This window comes from Drepanopeziza brunnea (assembly GCF_022702325.1).
Source record: "Drepanopeziza brunnea f. sp. 'multigermtubi' strain 214-2 chromosome Unknown ctg3, whole genome shotgun sequence".
NCBI classification, from domain to species: domain Eukaryota; kingdom Fungi; phylum Ascomycota; class Leotiomycetes; order Helotiales; family Drepanopezizaceae; genus Drepanopeziza; species Drepanopeziza brunnea.
In genome coordinates, this window is record NW_027094066.1 from 1,730,385 (window position 1) to 1,748,417 (window position 18,033).

Here is an 18,033-nt window from a genome sequence, read left to right on the forward strand (position 1 = left end):
TGGCATAAAACCTTCAGAGCCGCTTCAAAAAGGAGAAAATTCTGGACCTTTGAAATCTTCCCCTCGTCACAGGTAGTTGCAAGATTGCTGCACACCAAGATCAAGATGGTCAATCTCGACACCCTAAAGCAGGCTCTCACGGGGGAAGCCTCGGCAAGAGCATGGTCTCTGGGACGGCGGTTGACAGATACAGAGTACAGTGCCGGCTTCGAGACCCTGTTGCAGGGCTCTGAAATAGAAACGTATCGGCATTTCATCATTCCTCAGCTGTGCCAGCAGCTAGCACCTCTCCTCAGTGCACATGAACGTGTATCGGTGCTGGAGATTGGACCTGGTCCAAAGAGCCTACTTGGACATCTCCCTGTGCACTTGAGGGGTAAGATCAGAAGATACACTGCGTTCGAGCCTAACGGGCTGTTTGCGGCGAGGCTGGAGAAGTGGATCTGCGACGGCTCCGAGAAGGAGGGACCACTTTCTTCTCTGGATACTCCATTCACCATACATCGACGTCCCTTCGACCTAGAATGTGGTCCCAACAAGGGGAGAGGTGCCATCGAAGAGCAATACGACATCATCCTATTCTGCCACAGCATGTATGGCATGAAGCACAAACGAAAGTTCATCGAGAAGGCGCTGGGGATGCTTTCAACAGACGGAGTGGTGGTGGTCTTTCATCGCGAGGGAACACTTTGCCTTGATGGCTTGGTATGCCACCGCACAGCTTCATATCCTACAGGGGTAGCCAGCGTAGCAGATGAGGATGGGTCACTGGATAGCTTCACTCCCTTCGTCGCAGCGCGAGTCGCGCTGGCTGTACATGCTGACATGAACTGTCGAGTTTGTTGGCGGAAGGTGTGCCGGGATTTAGGTCGTCGTGATGCCACCCGCCCAGGAGAACTCTTTTTCGACTCGCCTACTATCATGGCTACATTTAGCCGGCATTCGGACAAGTTGTCCGAGCTGACAGATCAGGTGCCGACGGCGGCAGAAGGCCTGTTGGTCAAGAGCTGGGAAGCTCGCTTACGCCGCCCGGCGACGATTATGAGGCCGACAGAAATTAGTCACGTCCAGAGATGCGTGGAATGGGCGCTGAAGTATGGTTTCCGATTGACCGTTCTCGGTGGAGGGCACAGTGGAAACTGTCTCTGGCCAAACGTCGTCTCGGTTGATATGAGCGCCTTTGATCAGATGCATATTTTCAAGGACGACATGGGTTGCGGAGAAGCTGGGTTAAAGCCTGGTGCATTCATTATGGTCGAGAGTGGCTGCAAGACAGGAGACGTTATCCGAAGGAGCATGGCCGCCGGGTTGACCGTGCCGTTGGGAGCCCGAGCGAGTGTGGGTGCAGGCCTGTATCTACAAGGCGGGATAGGACATCTGACGAAGCTGCACGGGCTCGCATGCGATTCCATTGTTGGTGCTATAGTGGTCAGCGTCGAGTCCGCGCAGATCATGTGTGTCGGCGAGGTACCAAGACAGTATTGGCCTGTGGGTGCGGTGCGTCCAGACAACGAAGCGGATCTGCTGTGGGCAATAAGAGGAGCCGGGACGAACTTTGGCATTGTCATGAGCGTTACTTTCAAAGCTTACGAAGCCCCGACATATTCCGTTCGAAGCTGGGTCATCCCACTAGCCAACGATGATGAGGCTCGGAATAAGCTTAGTGAACTCGAAGCCAGTGTGGTTGGCGTTCTTCCGAATAGTTGTTGTACAGACGTATATCTGTACTGGGACGACAAGCAGCTGCATCTGGGCGTCTCCGCGTTCGAAGTGGTCTCATCTGACTGCATCCCCGAGAATCCCAAGCCCAAGCCCACGCCCCAATGTTCGTTTCTAGACTCGAATGACAACCTCAAGACCGTTGACAGTATCGGGATTTTCGACGCTGACATGTACGTATCAGATTTGCACGGAGGACATGGGAGCGGTAAAACCTCTTCGTTCAAGCGATGTTTGTTTCTGAGAGACATCGGAGCGGCGAATGTTGTCACGGTTCTCGTCAATGCCATTCGAGCGCGTCCCTCGCCTCTATGCTACCTCCACTTGCTTGAAGGCGGCGGCAAAGCAAGATATGTTGACCCTGGCACATCTGCCTTCGGCTGTCGAACCTGGACCTACGCCTGTGTAATCACTGGCGTCTGGTCCAGGGATCAGGATGGCAGTACAGCCGCCCAAGCTTCCGTTCGATGGGTGTACAGCGTCGCCGAGAAACTGCTCCCATTGAGCACTGGGGTCTACGGTGCTGACCTGGGACCGGACCCTCGAGACGCGATTCTGGCGACAAAGACATTCGGTCTAAACTTGCCACGCCTCGCCCGTCTCAAGCGCAGATTCGACCCGCATAACGTGTTGGCTTACGCCTGTCCACTCCCTGAGAACCCAATTGCGCAGAAGCTCATCATCCTCGTGACCGGGAAGAGCTGTGCAGGAAAGGATTATTGTGCTGGCGTGTGGGTTGAGGTTTTCAAGAGTCTGTGTTTCCGTGCACACGTCGTCAGCATCAGCGACGCAACTAAGCGAGAATATGCGGCTGCCACAGGTGCAGATCTGGGGCGAATCTTCTCGGACCGTGATTACAAGGAGCAGCATCGGCCAGCGCTGACGGCCTTCTTCGAAGAGCAGGGGCGGCGACGACCTCGTCGACCGGAAGATCATTTTCAGGATTTGGTCCGTGGAGCTGTTGATACTGATGTGCTCTTTATTACGGGCATGAGAGACGAGGCGCCGCTCGTAGCCTTCTCACATCTGGTCGTGGGTAGTAGGGTACTTGAAGTCCGGGTGAGAGCCAGTGAAGAAACCCGGAAAGCTCGTGGCAGCAGTACCGATGAAACTGAGGACACGAGCTTGCATGATTGTCCTAGTCTGGTCTTCGAGAATGAAAAGAATACCGCGGACGCGGTCAAGTTCTTTGCTGAGAAATACTTGCTTCCACTCGTTCACGAGGACCTCCACCGACTCAACCAAATGGTTCGCCAGGTGCCCGACTTCCCATGCCCAGGTATCGGATTCCGTCACGTGCTTGGCATTGCCCAAAAGAAAGGTGGATTAGGGCTTTGCACATCTCAATTTCAACAGCAGTTCGCTGGAGAATGGTCTGAGGTGGGTGCAATTGCATGTTGCGAGGCGGGTGGCTTTATCTTTGCTCCCAGTCTGGCGTCCCAGGTCAAGGTGCCGTTGGTATTGATACGCGAAGCTGGCAAACTCCCTCCACCGACCGTCTCAGAGAGCAAGCCATCGTCCTACATATCTGGTGCCGAGAGCCCACGAGGCAGGCAGATCGAGATGGAGATTGGTATGGTTCCCAAGGCCGGGTCGGTCGTGGTCGTGGATGACGTTCTTTCCTCGGGCAGGACGCTTTGTGCGATCTTGCAACTTTTGGCCAGGGCGGACGTCGAGATGAAGAGAGTTAGCATCATGGTCGTTGCTGAATTTCCCTGGCATCGTGGCCGGGGATTGTTGCGCCAACGTGGGTTTGGCGGGATCCGGGTCCAGAGTCTCTTGGTCTTTGGCGATGCATGAGGGTGGATAGGAAGCACTGTATTCGACGAGTCGTGGTTTAGTTCCAAGGGGAAGCATGAAGTATGAGGTAGTGACCTCTAAGAGACTTGATGGTATCGTTGCAGAGGCTCGAAATATATGGTGATGGCTTCTAGGAGAGTCGCTGGCTGATCAGACCTTGCTCCGGACCATGCACGCAGGTCGCAGTACCAAAAATAGCCGTCGACTTCCTAGCACTGAGATAACAGACGTGTATGATATCCAGGGCTAAAAATTGATTGGCGTGTCCTTCAAGTCGTGTCGGTAACTGATAGAAGAATCTTTGGGCGATTCAAGGTATGAAGTCGAAAAGCAGTTTCGCTTACGGCGCTTACGACCGGCTAGCGTCGGACATAAGATGGATTTTCCGAAAACCAAAAAAAAAAAAAGCAAAAAAAAAAAAACTCACAATGAGCCACCCCGCTCCTGCCCCCGAGAAACGAAAAAGCATACAGATCCAAAAGTAGAATATAGCAATTCCAAGTTTCGATCTTGGGACCTCAGGGTTATGAGCCCCGCGCGCTTCCTCTGCGCCAAATTGCTGTTTGTCGGACTCATTTACGAGTTCGATGAGGGCGTGTTTGACTTCTGTATCTATATTGCAATAAAATAAATGCCGAAGATGACGCGTGACATAGGCTTAGTGCACTGCGCCGACACCGACATTGCGAATCACGTTTCCCCTTCCTCTTCTCATTCGCTCTTTGTTTATGCGGGTCTGTTTGAAAAGAGAAGAAATTCCTTAATTATACAGAACTTTTGTATTAATATCATACTAAAGGCGACATTAAAAAAGACGATATCTAATCTGTTGTGAAGCTAGCTAGAGGTGACGTATCGACAGCATAATTGCACCTCTCAAGTTAGATATCGGAATCGCTACCTATGTACTCCGTAGATATACCGGTACCTATCCACCGTGCTAGCTTTAAAGCAGGTCGCGTATTTGGCTTACAGGATACATGCATATCCATATCGAGTCCAGAAAACACAACGAGTGGATAGGCACAGTGTGGATAGGTGCATGATCGGCAGCCTCGGACTAAGGCAGTATGTGCTGGCAAGCAGCTACCGGTACTTTTGCTCTGCTCTGCTCTACCTCTCACTCGACGACGCTTCTTTTCTGCATTTGCTTCTCTGGTACGTGCGTGGGTCGATGATAGGGACGGGACGTCTCATCCCTTCTTTTCTTGTCCTCCAGTCCCCAGTCCCGAGCATCCATTCCCAAGACCGGTCCCAGCCAGTTGTCTGTCCCCATCTCTGATTCCCTCGTACCAACTTCCAAGGTAGATGCCAGAAGAAGTACTGTTTCCAGGGCAAACACCACAAACATTGGGGTTCGGCCAGCGTGGCACGCGCAAGGAGGCTTGTGGGACGGTACTTGTGGTCCAGTAGCCTATGCATGACATCTGCATGGCTGGCTGGCTAGATCTGCGGGCGGCTGAAAGAGGCCGAGGCCACGGCGTTGGTGACGGTGACGGCGACAGCGACAGCGATATAAGTTGTATGCCCGAGTCGAGTGTTTCCGGCTCTTCGTCCATCTGTCTCTCGATTCGATCTTATGGACGGACAGCAGAGAGCGCAGCGCATGCGGTGATCCTCGTGATCCTGGTTCGGTCCCTACTGCGCTGGCTCCAGGGCCGTGATTGGGGTGGAGAATCAATCTCCTGGTCCTGGTCCTGGTCCCTGGCGCCAGTTTGCCAACAAATCCTCCCCATCTGTCAGCGGCAGTGTGAGAGTGGCAGCGGATTCAGGCAAAGGCTAAGGCAAAGAGGCAAAGAGGCAAAGAGGCATAGGCAAAGGCAAAGGCAAAGGCAAAGAAAGGCGACTGAAGGAATGAATGTATGGCAGGACTGTATTACTTACTCATCTACATATCCATGTCCATGTCCATCACTCCCTTCTCTCCTCTTCACCCTCATTTCCACCCTCATCCTCACCCTGACCCGGACCCTTCCTCCTCCCTCCCAGACAGATTCTCGTCGTCGCCAATCCTTGTTGTTGTCGTTGTCCACGCCCGATGTTTGCCCAGCTTCTTATCTCCCCGCCCCGCCCCTCTCCAGCAAGCAGAGGTCGCATCCCAGAGAGAGAGCAGAGCTTCGTGTCGCCGTCGAGCATCCCATTTCCTTCTTACCATCGTCCTCCCTCTTGTTTGCTCACTTGTAGCATCTCGACGCTGCGAAGCTCGAGGTCGCCGCGAGCCCAGCTCCCGATGGAGCCATGATACAAATGCAGCGCGACCGTAGGTTTCGTTCGGCTCTCTTGCTTTGGCTACTGACTTCCTGCGCGCTTGTCTATCCATATTTTCATATATACTGACAGCCCAAACTCGACAGCCGTCTCTCCTACTATCACCCAGCTATCGTCGCGAAGTCCAACGCCATCTCCACCTGGAAACACCACAGTGCCCCACCCTCGATTTCCATCCCGCAGCCCCAATAGACCTCCCACGTCCTACCAAGAGCCCACTGATGGTGAGACGACCCGGAGCAGCACCAGAAGACGCTCCTCTCCCTCTCCTGCACCTGCAACAACTCGTAGAAGAGATGCGACCCAGAGCCAGCCCCAGCCAGAACCCCCAGCCCCTGCCACTCCCACCAAGCTGCCCCAGCTTCCTCTACTTCAAGATGTCTCCCAGTATATGAACCCACAGTTTCCCGCTGTAACGGCCGCGACAGCCAACACAACCTTGGAAGAGTTGGCGCACCTCGTCCGGCTGTCTACATACCAAGAGAGGAAGAGAACCCATTCTCGCGTCCGGCTACAGCGATCGCTGGTGTCAACCGCCATCTCGGCGCGTCTGGTACGATGCGGAGAGCTGGCGAATCGGACGCTGGTTGACAATTTCAGGGCCGACGAGAAGAAGAGCTTTGCCAGCCTCTACAACGCTATCCATGATGTGCGGAACTCATGCGACGCGACCCGCCGCTTCGCCCTCTTGGAAACAGACCTGGAGGCCTGCCGCGCATCTCCCGGTGCGGGAGGCGAGCCCAGAACCCTCTCCTCCTCTACGTTCATGCATGAAATCCCCCAGCGTTCGCGTGAAAGCTTACTCAAATTTTTGACCCAGATCAGGACAAATCCGGACTACCTAGCCAGTCGGATCTGCAGCCTAACCCCCCAGGAACTGTCGGGTTTGTTGGTATTCCACCAGGGCTTGGAGAGCATCAACACGGTGCTGCCGTACCATAACCCGCGCTCGAAAGGCCATGTCTCCAGCGCCCATCGCGCGTCCGCGCATATACCTTCCCCAGTTGAGCGTCTGCTTTCCTTTCAGCGTCATGATCCCTTGTCTGCTTTGATTCATACTTGCTTTGCCAACTCGGCGGGCCCAGACTCCGGCGAGGATCTGCGCCGGACAGACGTGTGGGCTGCCACTTGCGCGAAGCTGATTACCATGGGCAAGACCGGGACGGACCCCTTTATCTGCTGTGTTCTGAATGTTTGGACCGCGATGCGGGATTGGTCCGGAAAGAGTAATATGGAGTGGTACCTCATGAAGATCCTCGAGGATGGAGCGTTCCTTTTGGAGAAGGCCGAGGACCAGGCAGGCACCCGCATCCATGTTGAGCCGCGGAACACCAAGGATACTATAGCAGCGGATGAGTTTTATGATGCAGCCGTTCAAGGGCTTTTTGAGGTCGTGGATGACCCCGGAGAAGGTGGTATCCCCGAAGGCCTTATAGAACTTGGAAATGCTATTTTGCGCAAACTTGATCCCAAGTTGCATTTCTCCACCAGGAAATTCTTCGTCTCCAAATGGCTCTTTTCCGTTTTCCTCCTCGGCGCAGTTATCCATCCAGAGGTGCGTTGCTCCAATTCCCCCCCCCCCCCCCCCCCCACCATTTTCCTCCCCCGGATCTAGAGGCTGACCTTGCAGTCCTATGGGATGATGGCCGAGTATCACATAACCGAATACGGTCGCCAAAAGATTCTCAAGGAGGTCATCATGAGAGCGCATAAGCTAGTGGCAGACATGCTTTGGTGCGCGATCCGAGCTCTCTTTCCAGTCACGATCGTAGACTTACGCCTGCTTTAGGAGAGATACCGTATCAACACCACTTGCTGTCAAATCACACATCGAGAACATCATGGCCCGCTTCCGGCCAAGTCGGCCGTCCAAATCCAAGGCAAAGCTGCTCCCCGCGAGGTCCATTACATCCCTGAGGGAGACGGTTGAGGTACATCCGTACCTGGTCATGGGCCCGTCGGACTTGATCACCATGGTCAACTCCCTCTTCCCAGAGAAGCGGCCAGTCTCCAGCTCGCTCTCAAGAGATATAAGCTTTGGTAGTATACGCTCTTCGGCATCTTCCGTTTCGGGGATGTCTACCATCTTCCAGTCTAGCCCTATCACTGCTCCACGCAATGCTTTTGACAATGTCTCTGTCATTAGCAACAGCGGTTCCTCCGTGATCAGCGACTTTACGACGTCGCGTGAGCCTCTCCTAGAGGAGAACATCAAGAGTAGATCCGTCAATTACGAGGATGATGGCTTTGAATTACGTGTTGCGATCTATGAGATGACCCAGACCTTGGGTACCGAAGGAGTTTCTGGAGCTTGCCATCCTTGTGCCGAGCATTGGACCGTGCTTTTCATGTCCCCGGATGGCCAGTCGTTGTCTCACCAGCTGCCTCATGATCCTGATGAGGATGGCGACGAGGAAGAGTTCACGACGAGTAGCGACTCCGACGACGATACTATCGGCTCCCGGTCTGATCTAGATAAAGACTATCACCAGCTACGCAACTCTGTGTTGAAGTTAGTAGAGGACTATGAGATTCCCCAGTCTCTGAACCCCACGGCCGAGTCGGAAACCTTCAGTAATAGGACATCCGCTTTGGAGAGTCCGAGGAAGAAGTACCTCAGCCGACCTGGGCTACCAGCCCACACACAGTCCAGGAATCCATACCGCATCCAAGATATCGCCACATTCAAAGACCCCAAGCCATCGTCGAAGTTGCGCCACGATTCTGATAGCGACAAGGACAAGGAAGCCCCTTCTGTGCTGATCACGATGCTAGAAGCGGCCGTAGCGCAATGCCAGGCACAGTCAGACTTTGTTAACGCGCATCTCTGGTGGAAGACGCTGAACCAGCTCCACCAGCTCTCATCTCCCTCCCTGAAACGGGACGGCTTCGCTTCGCTCCTGAGCATTTTTTCACGAGGTCCACGCGACTCGATCCGGCGCTCAACCAGTGCCGTCGAAGAGTATGACGCCTGGCTGGTGTGGCTGAAGCAATCTCAAGAGCGTCACGATGTGACCATCGAATCGATGATGAAGGGCTTGAAGGCGATTCGAGACAAGATGTGGTATGTCACTGATGTAAAGAACTCGGCCGCTTACGAGGGAGCACGGAATATTGCGATTGCCTTGAAGTGTATGGCGTCGCCAAAGAAAGCCACGCACCCTCCACCTGTGGGAACCCGACCCCGGAATATCTCCAAGACATCTACGAACAATTTTCTTCTGAAGACGGAGGCGCAGGTGATGCATATGATGGCCGCTAGCGACGACCAAGGCGGACCCAATAAGCTGTCTGATGAACAGTCGGAGAAGACGTCGCGCTGGTTGACTCAATTTGGCATCGAAAACTTCTGTAAGGGCGAGGAGCGGATCCACAGATTCTGCTTGGAGATTGGAGCTTGCATTAACAAGCTGGTTGGCGACAATCTTATGGAAGGCCCGGTGTTGTGGTCGAGCGAACTGTATTACCGCGACAAGCGACTGTTGGACAGCGGTCGACAGAAAGGCGACATGTTCCTCGGTAGTCTCGGGTCTCCCAATCCATCCGGAGATGACGATACAGATACAGGCCGCCGCGGACTCCGTAGCACAACAGACTTCAACCGCTCGGGTCCTGGCCTTCGAGATCTCCGGTCCATGTCCGCAAGGAACACCTCCCAGCAGAGCTTTGATTCTGGCAGGTACAGCATGCCAAGGATGAGCACTGCTGGGGACCTGATGGACTCCCAGGATTACTTTGGCGCTGCTAGTACGGTTCTGACAGTTGATTCTACGACTACATTTTGGTCGCCTTTCCAAACCCGAGCGCAATCGCCAACGACGAGTATCAGCAGCCATCATCGCCCTGGTACCTCCTCGTCGTCGATGAACGAGACGGTAACGATGAGAGAGGAGCGCGCAAGCTTGGCGAAGCAGAGCTTTCTGTCGGACTTGAAGCAGACTCTTACCAGTCTCTTGATCAGCGATCTTGGGGCCCTTGTCTTTGCAAGGGGGAGCGAGACGGACTCTTGGTTCTCTGGACCGCTGGGCGAGGACTGTATGGAGAGAAAAGAGCGTGCCGAGCGGAAGGCCCGAAGGAAGATGCGAACGCGTACACTGGGAAAGAAGAAGAGTATGAGGGACCTGAGAAATGCTCAGAAAGCCGAGCCACCTTCCGAGAACCCCGACTATCTGAGTGCAAGAATGGAAAGAGGTGCCTCGTCAGCCGGTTCACGGTCTACAGAACACGGCCCGCCAGATGTCCCTTCTACCACCGAAAGCTCAACCAGCGATCAGAACGGGGTCAACGCCCGCAAAGCCGTGTCCAAAGAGCTAGACTCCCCTGACTTTCCCTACCGCAAAGCCTTCCAACGCCTCCTACGCATGTTCTCCGTGCACCCCAACCCCTACAGTAAGCTCAATGCCCTGTTCGAACTAGAACAACTCATCATCGCCTACCTCACCCCTTCGCCCCCCCGCCGTTCTCGCCTGCGTCAAGAGCCACTGACGGCAGCCCCCCAGTCCCCCTCCGTCACCCATATCAACGCCTTCGGGCACAGCGACACCAACACCGCCAATCCCCGCGCCAAAACCCTCGAGCAGGCGATCGACAACTGCAAGGAGCGTCGGTCGCACACACTGTCCCAACCAGACCCCATCCTGCGCTCCTCACCCGCCGCCGCAAATCCAGCCAGCACCGACATGATCGTCGACGTGCTGCAGGATCTATTCCGCGATGCCGAGATACGGCCCAAGACCCTATTCCGCGACCTGCAGTTCATAGCCTCCTTCGTGCCCGTCGAGGTGCTCGATAAAACGGAGCGCGGGAAGGCGTTCTGGGACGCCGGTCTGGCGGCGTTGGGATTGAAGCAAGATGTGTGCCGCACGATGATTGAGATTGCCGACGAGGTCGTCGTGCACTACACGTCCACCCGGGCCAACAAATCCTCCTCCTCGGCCGCCTCTGCGATTCCCGCCGAGCACACGACGGCGAGCGGCGAGCTGATGAAATACAGCATGCAAGAAGCGGCGCGGATGTGGACCATCACGGCGAAAGAAGGGGATCCCGTCGCGGAGCGGGAGCTGGCCATCTTCTACCTCACCCATCCGGAGCTGGTGGAGCGCGTCACGCTGCCGCTGAGCCGGCCCGGGGACACGTTCAAGAAGGGCGTGCTGGAAATGCACGGTGGTGGTGGGAAGGGAGGAGGAGGTGGGGGTGGAGGTGCTGGTGGGGGTGGAGGGGAGGGCGAGAGGGGTGATGGGAGGGTGATGTGTGTGGCGTTTCATTGGATGGAGGCGTCTGCGCTGGGGGGCGACGAGCTGGCGAAGAAGTATCTGAGGCAGAGGGAGGAGCTGAATGCTATCCCTTAGATTTTGGCTGAGTGGGAGTATTGCGTATGAGGACGAGGATGAAGGGGAAGAGGATGAGAGGAGGGAGTGGGCGGAGGAGGTGGAGGGGGAGGTGGAGTGATTTAAGGATACCCATTTTTGGTTTTGGTTTTGATGTTGATGTTGATGTTGATATTTATATTAGTAATATTAAGCATATGAGAGATACGATGACGAAATGGAACGATTATAAAAAAAATACAGGACCAGATCAGATAAAAGGGCAAGAGATGAAGGCGAAGAGATCAATCGATCGATAAATGGGGTAGGTAAGATTGGATGAGGTAGATTTCACTGAAGTTTGATACCGGCGGTACAGTAACTACTGAACCTATATCAAGTCAATCAATATCTGCAAATCCCACACGATTCATTCTGTATCCTTCATAATCCACTCTATACCCTTCTCCATATTAAAGCATGCTAGCATCTTTTGGTGGGTAGTCTCAACGCCTGTTTATTGTTTGTCGTTTGGTGGATTGTAGTTTGTGTAGAATAGCCCGGTTTGGTTTTGTCAAAAAGCGAAAAGGGGTGATTGAGTTACTGTAGCTTTTTCAGTTTGGATCATGTCTAGAATTATTGGTTTATAAGTAGGTATACAAACCCCCCCCCCTTTTTTTTTTCCCCGCCAGCTTTTGATAGGTTTCGGATGAATTTTGTATGGGTTTGAGTTTCATAGATTGGAGAGGGAGAGAGAGGTTTTATATACTGGGTGGCGCTAGGCTCAATGGATCTTTGGTTATTGTCTACTGGGGTATCTCGCTTCTTGTTGTTTGTTTATCCCTGGGCTCTCTTCTTAGGTATCAAGACGGATATTAGAAGGTGAAGAGATCCATGGACGATTGCTTGAGTGGGTTTATGGAGTTTCTAAGAGATCATGATCGTATGAATGTTACTTTCACTAGGAATGGATACGGCTAATTCGGAATCCGTTGCTGTATTCTTAATATTCGTAATAGTGATAGCGGTAAGTCAATTGGAAAGGGAACCAATCGGTCGTTACTATAGTATATGGATGAATTCTGTTTTTTTATTCAATTTCATTTAGTTGAAGCATAGTTTCGAACTAGCGTATAAGCCTTGGTCAAGCATTTGCATTGTGACGATTGATCTTCAATGCGGACAGCCGTTAGTGACTCAGCCGGATGCGGTTACTCGTCTTGTTTCTTTTCATTCAATTAGTAACCTCTAAATTCGATTCATAAAGCTTTAGATTTCATTTCTGTGTGATCTGGGTAGTGAATAAGCTCTATAACCAAGTCTGAAGTACGTGTAGTTGGTATCTTAAGAAAACAAAGGCTGAGGCTAGACTAGCATTAAATGGGTGATTACTATTACCTAGCACACTCGTGTGCAGATAGCATCACCTTTCGAATTCTTGAGCTGGTTACTTACAACTTCACACTCTGTTGGTGAATTTTTAACGACAACGTACGGCCACCCTCAACCCGACTGGTGAATTCTTCCACTAAAATTCCTCCATTGGTTCTATATAAAGGCGCTTCCTCGTCCTCTCCTCCCTCCATCTTCTCCTCCCTCCATCCCTTCTTCTTTTCATCCTTCTACCTCTCGAATCCTCCAACACTATCTATCACTCTAGCCTTTATCATTTCATCTCTCCACCTTCATACAGCAGCATCAAAAACAACATCCACTGCAGCTCTCACCACACAACTTCTCCCATCCAAAACCCAACAAACAGTACCACTCCGGCCTCTGTACACCCTCTTGCTACTCCTCTTCTCATCAGACTTAACCCTCAACCCGTCTTGCAAACCTATTTATCATCTACCCTGTCCGGACCGACCACAATCAGCAAACATCAGCAAGCCGACGCCTGCAGTTGGACTCGGTCACCTTCCTGCCCTTTCAAATTCGAGTACTCTTCCGTTCCTCACTCAGTCTTTTGGATACCTCACAACACACAGCAATCCATTCCTCTCGTAGACTTCCAAAACTTAAAATGGATCAATTCAACACCCCGGCTCACCTTACCTCTGTGTGGGGACGATTTGCAAACGCTACACCTATCGATCCCAACTCTCTGGGAACAAGCACAAACACATTGCCCGTCTCACCGTCCAGCAAGCAGACCAAGATCACGGAGAAGACCATCAACAAGAAGGCGGCAAGCAAAAAGACCAAAAAGATCAAGTCGGTGTTTGCGAGTTTGTATGATGATGCCAATGAGCAGAATCGGGAGCAAACAAAATCAACAGCGCCAATTTTCCAGATCTCGCCTGATGTCGAGCAGGTTCATACTTCTTCAGATGTGGAGAGCCCGCATACAAAAAAGAGTCCAAGCCTGCCTGAGAACGCCGTCCCTGCGGACATTGCGAGTGCGTCTCCAGACGCAACAGAGGAAGTAGAATTGAAAATGGCAAATGTCACGCTCTCTCCACAGGAAGAGGCCAACACTGGGATTCGGACTGAATGGCTGGGCACCAGCCAGTTCTACGTGGATTCTCTGCTGGAGATGCAGAGAACTGTAAGTTTTTTCCCGCTCCCGAACCTCCCTCGGAGCCCTCTTTTCTCTATACTGACTCGCCATGACCTAGGGAGATCTCGACAGCATGATCAAGTACCGCGAGGCTCTGGTTCACGACCTTGGCCTGCTCTGCTACGATCCGGCCCGCTGGATTGAACTCGCTCAGGTGGACACCCGTCTCGGCTTCCTAGACATCGCTGCTGCAAACGCCCACCGAGCTCTACTCCTCGTCGAGGCTGCATTCCAACAGCCCATCTCAGAGCTTGGGATGCACGTGTACAACGCCCTGGCATTCCGACACCCTGGCTCCGACATCGAGAAACTACAGGAAGAGCTGTCGTACCTCCACCGCCAGGCGTACATCATGCTCCTGGTAGGTCTAGGCGGCACGGCTGCCTTCTGGGACGGGCTGTTTGAGGCCAAGAAGGCGCGAAAGCTTTACCCGGACGATACGGCGATTCTGGAGTTGCAGGACGATCTGAAGAGTGGCTTCCTCGACCGCTGCGAGCTGATGAAGGAGTCCGGTGTTGTTTTCAAGATCGACAATCGGGATCTGCTAGAGCGGACCCGGACGGGCAAGATCTTTCAGAAGAGGTATCCTTGGCTTGATGATAGCCTCTACAGACGCACACCGGGGACCTTAAGACTGGTCAACGAGCAGTTCCAGGATGCGTCTAGGGGCTCGTGCGAGATAAAGGCTGTTGCGTTTGGGGGTGCGAAGCCCAAGGTGGCGAGGGAGGGTGAGGACATGGGTCCTCTTGGGATATTTGCCACTCGGTTCGTTTTGTTTTGTTTTCTTTTTCTTTCTTTCTTTCTTTCTTCTTCTTGTTCTTTTTATCTTTGTTTCAGATCTTTGTTTCGGTGATTTCCATAGACAGCAGCTGATTATTACAGACTTATTGAGAAAGGGGAGCTTGTCATTCTGGACAAGTCCATCACCGGGGTATCGAATGTGCCGTCGAGCAGTTTCAGGCACTGTGATGCCTGCCATGGAAGTCTCGCCAATCAGTACCTACGGCAGCCCCCGATCCCTTGCTCTTCATGCAGGAAAGCTATCTACTGCAGTCCCGAGTGCTACAAGACTGCAACAGAAGGCTACCACAAGGTACTCTGCGGACACGATCTCGACTGGGTCTACGAAACCCCCTCCCCAGCAAAGCCGGAGAAGAGGAAGGGTATCTATATAGGATCCCGCTGGAAGTCAGCCCTCTTCCTCCGCATCATCGCCATCATCCTCGCCGACCAGCAGTACAAAGGCCACCCCCTCCAACACCCCCTCATCGCACGCGCCACCGCCAACTACCCCCCGCCAACCAAGGTGCCCACAGCCCACGACATCAACTACGAGTGGCACTACTTTGAGAACGTCACCGCCCCGGCCAAGATGCTGCAGCAGCTCGGCGTCAACATCTTCCGCGACGCCGCCTGGACGCCCGAGGTCATCCAGACGATTCTCTGGCGCCTGGAGAACAACGCCGACATGGCAGCGACGACGCTCGCCGGCGCCACATGCCGCATGATGAACTTCAACACCCGCTTCCTCTTCCTGAACCACTCATGCGAGCCCAACACGTCGTGGCACGGCGCGCCCCCCGACGGCGCCGTCGACATCCAGTGGCTCCAGGGCTACGGCGGCGAGGTCTTGCAGCCGGGGTGCAGCGCCGTGTGGTGCACGGCGGCCCGCGACATCCTGCCCGGCGAGGAGCTCACGATCTCGTACATCGGTGACCCCCTGGGCGAGGCGGGCACTAGCGAGGATGTCGAGGGGGGGAGGCCTGGCAAGCGCGCCTGGTTGGATAAGTGGTTTGATCGAGGCTGTGGGTGTCGCGTGTGCGAGGCGGAGAATGTTAATGAAGAGCGGATCGCGGAGGAGATGAGAGGGCTGGAGGAGATACTCGGGCTTGGTGGCGACCAGATGGTTGTCTGAGGGGTGTTTTTGGCGAGAGAGTAAGAGAGGATGGGCTCTGCGCGCTGGGATTTCTGCGCTGGGTTTTTTCCCCATCCTTTTTTTTCTTCTTCCTGTTTTTCAGCGTCTCTCAATATTCATTATCCGGGGTCTGGGGAAGAAAGGGGGGTTTAGATACCACACCGGGGCAGATGCACTCGGCACGCATTGGATTTACACTCGCAGTCCGCATTCCGCATTGGGATCAATCGGTATCGGATCTCGGCCCGGGGACAAAGCATAGCCGCGATTGGAATTCTCTGCGTTCAAGAGACTGGTTATTGGATGATGACGATGGTGGGAAAGAAGGGAGTTCGGTGGGCGGTAGCTAGGTGTCTTCACTTCTCGCCGCCGCGATGGAGATTTAAATTGAGTTTAAATATCACATTACCTCATCATCCATCCAGCCATCCATCCATTCATGCCTAGATTCCACACTCTTCACATTTAATCGTCAAATCCTCCCCCCCGCCCCTAAAAAAGCCATCTCCCGATTCAGAAAGGCCCCAAGATCGTTGTTGACTACGACTGTGACATTGACCGAGTTTCTCGCTTAGAACAGGGCACGTGATAAAATATCTCGGAGGGAAAAACTCGGCTCCACGGCTCCCCAAGATCACTCACTCACATCTTATTTGCCTTCCTCAAAGTAGTTACTTTTCCGAATTCACGGCGCTAAAGTAAATACCTGCTCCATCATGAAGGAAACAAAAATGAATAAATTGAAGACGGGAGCTACTAGACGCTCGCTACATTAACAACAGACGTGGGAACACCCCCCCCCCCCAAAAAAAACATTTTCAAAGAAAAACCTCCGCTCAACTCCAGATCAAAATAAAATGAAAAGGAATAAGATAACCAAGACCTGTCTCCTCACGCACTCCCCTTGATCTCAGGTCGACCAACCCACGCATCATCGCCCTCCGCGTGATAGAGGATATCGCCCGTCGCCGCGTCGCGCTCCTCCTCAACGACATCATCATGTTCCTAATCTTCCTCCTCCTCCCCGTCCTGCCCCTGATCGGCCATACCGTACTGATCAACCGTCTTGGGCAGCGGAGGCAGCTGGCCCACCCGCTCCTGGCACGCCGCGAACCTGGCGCAGTGCTCAGCCGTGAAGCCTTCCTCCCCGTCGGCAACCTCGAGGAAGTGCATGCATTCGGGCGCGCCGAAGTCGCTCCAGAAGGAGTCTGGGTCGATTTCGGACTCGTTGGGCTGGTTCTCGGGGAAGTCTCGTGTTTGGATGGCGTTCGTAATCGAGTCGGGTTTGCCATCGCGGTTGTTGTTGTTGGTGTTGTGGGTGTTGTCGTTGTCTTTGTTGTCGTTGTCGTTGTTGTTGTTGTATTTGTACATGCTTCGAGCCAAGATGGACGGCTTTACTTGGCCGAATTCAAATGCGGCCGGACGGGGGAGCTCCGGAAGGGTGCCAGACGGGAGTTGCTGGTGATACTTCTGGACCATAAACCTCATGAGGATTTCAATTATGTCCACCTGCTTGAGGTAGTTGTCGCAATCCGCCTTCGATAGCCCAGTGATGACCTTGATCATGTCCCGGGTAGCACTCACCGCTCGGCGGCCAGTTGTCTTGTCAAGCATGCTCTTTCTAGCGAGCGTCTCGATTTTGGACTCTAAAGCCACAACGAGGTAGTAGGCATGCAAACTGCCCAGGTCATTTTGAATCTGATTTTCCGTCAGGGTGGATTTGGGAGGCGGTGGATGAGTCTCGATCTCGGCAGCGATCCTTTGCTGAACATCTTGAAGCATTGGGCCAAAGTCCGGGGCGTCTTGAAGGAAGTTGCGCCTGATGGTCGCGACGACGACTTCGGCCTGGATGTCAATCTTGCGATTTGCCTCGTCCATGGTCAGGCCTTTGTTTCTGTTCAGGTAGACGAGCTTGTCGTAGAGCTCCAACATGCTCATTCTGAGGTCGATGTTGCTGCCCACCTTGTACGCCTCGACCTGCTCTGGTGTGAAGAGAGTATTTCTTCGAGCCAGGGATTGGTTGGCGTCAGTCTGATTTTCCTGGGCGTCCGTGTCGACGATGGTAGGGAAGTTTTCGACGTTGTCGGGATGGCTGTCGAAAGGGAGGCCAGTGGACGTAGTTTCGGGGCCACCGAGGTCGGAATCTTTCTCGTAGCCTTGCTCCAAGGCTGCCTTCCACGCCTTCCACGCCTGCTCCTCGTCATCGAAAGACTGATTGTTATCCGGAACGGGCTCAAGCAGGCCATTAGGAGAAACGGCAAGGGGAATTGGTCCCAGCTGCTCGTCCTTGGATGGCTCGATGTCCCGGCGATGTGGCCCGAATTCCTCCGGGACGCCGATATTCAAGAGGTCGTGGTCAAAGGAGGCCTGCCCGTTCTTTGTAGGAAGTTGGACAGGCGCTGCAACAGCAGTGTAGGCCAACATGGCAGCGGCAATGGAGGGGGTGAACCGCATCGTGCTTGGTG

General features: G+C 53.6%; 4 protein-coding genes across 4 annotated transcripts; 3 read left to right on the top strand and 1 right to left on the bottom strand.

Moving 5' to 3' along the window:
- Positions 1 to 105: 105 nt before the first annotated feature.
- L3040_002637 (uncharacterized protein) lies at positions 106 to 3,519 on the top strand (the record flags this gene model as incomplete). The annotated part of the gene is made up of 1 exon (XM_007290550.2): positions 106 to 3,519. The coding sequence occupies one exon, from the start codon at positions 106 to 108 to the stop codon at positions 3,517 to 3,519; it is 3,414 nt and encodes a 1,137-aa protein (XP_007290612.2).
- A 2,238-nt stretch (positions 3,520 to 5,757) lies between these two features.
- L3040_002638 (uncharacterized protein) lies at positions 5,758 to 11,135 on the top strand (the record flags this gene model as incomplete). The annotated part of the gene is made up of 4 exons (XM_007290549.2): positions 5,758 to 5,779; positions 5,874 to 7,342; positions 7,418 to 7,521; positions 7,577 to 11,135. The coding sequence occupies 4 exons, from the start codon at positions 5,758 to 5,760 to the stop codon at positions 11,133 to 11,135; spliced, it is 5,154 nt and encodes a 1,717-aa protein (XP_007290611.2).
- Positions 11,136 to 13,116: 1,981 nt separating this feature from the next.
- Positions 13,117 to 15,568, top strand: L3040_002639 (uncharacterized protein; the record flags this gene model as incomplete). Its single annotated transcript, XM_007290548.2, has 3 exons — positions 13,117 to 13,641; positions 13,712 to 14,418; positions 14,536 to 15,568. 3 exons carry the CDS (start codon positions 13,117 to 13,119, stop codon positions 15,566 to 15,568), a joined length of 2,265 nt encoding a protein of 754 aa, XP_007290610.2.
- A 1,005-nt stretch (positions 15,569 to 16,573) lies between these two features.
- On the bottom strand, positions 16,574 to 18,022 carry L3040_002640 (uncharacterized protein; the record flags this gene model as incomplete). Its single annotated transcript, XM_007290547.2, has 1 exon — positions 16,574 to 18,022. The coding sequence occupies one exon, from the start codon at positions 18,020 to 18,022 to the stop codon at positions 16,574 to 16,576; it is 1,449 nt and encodes a 482-aa protein (XP_007290609.2).
- Between the last annotated feature and the right edge of the window lie 11 nt (positions 18,023 to 18,033).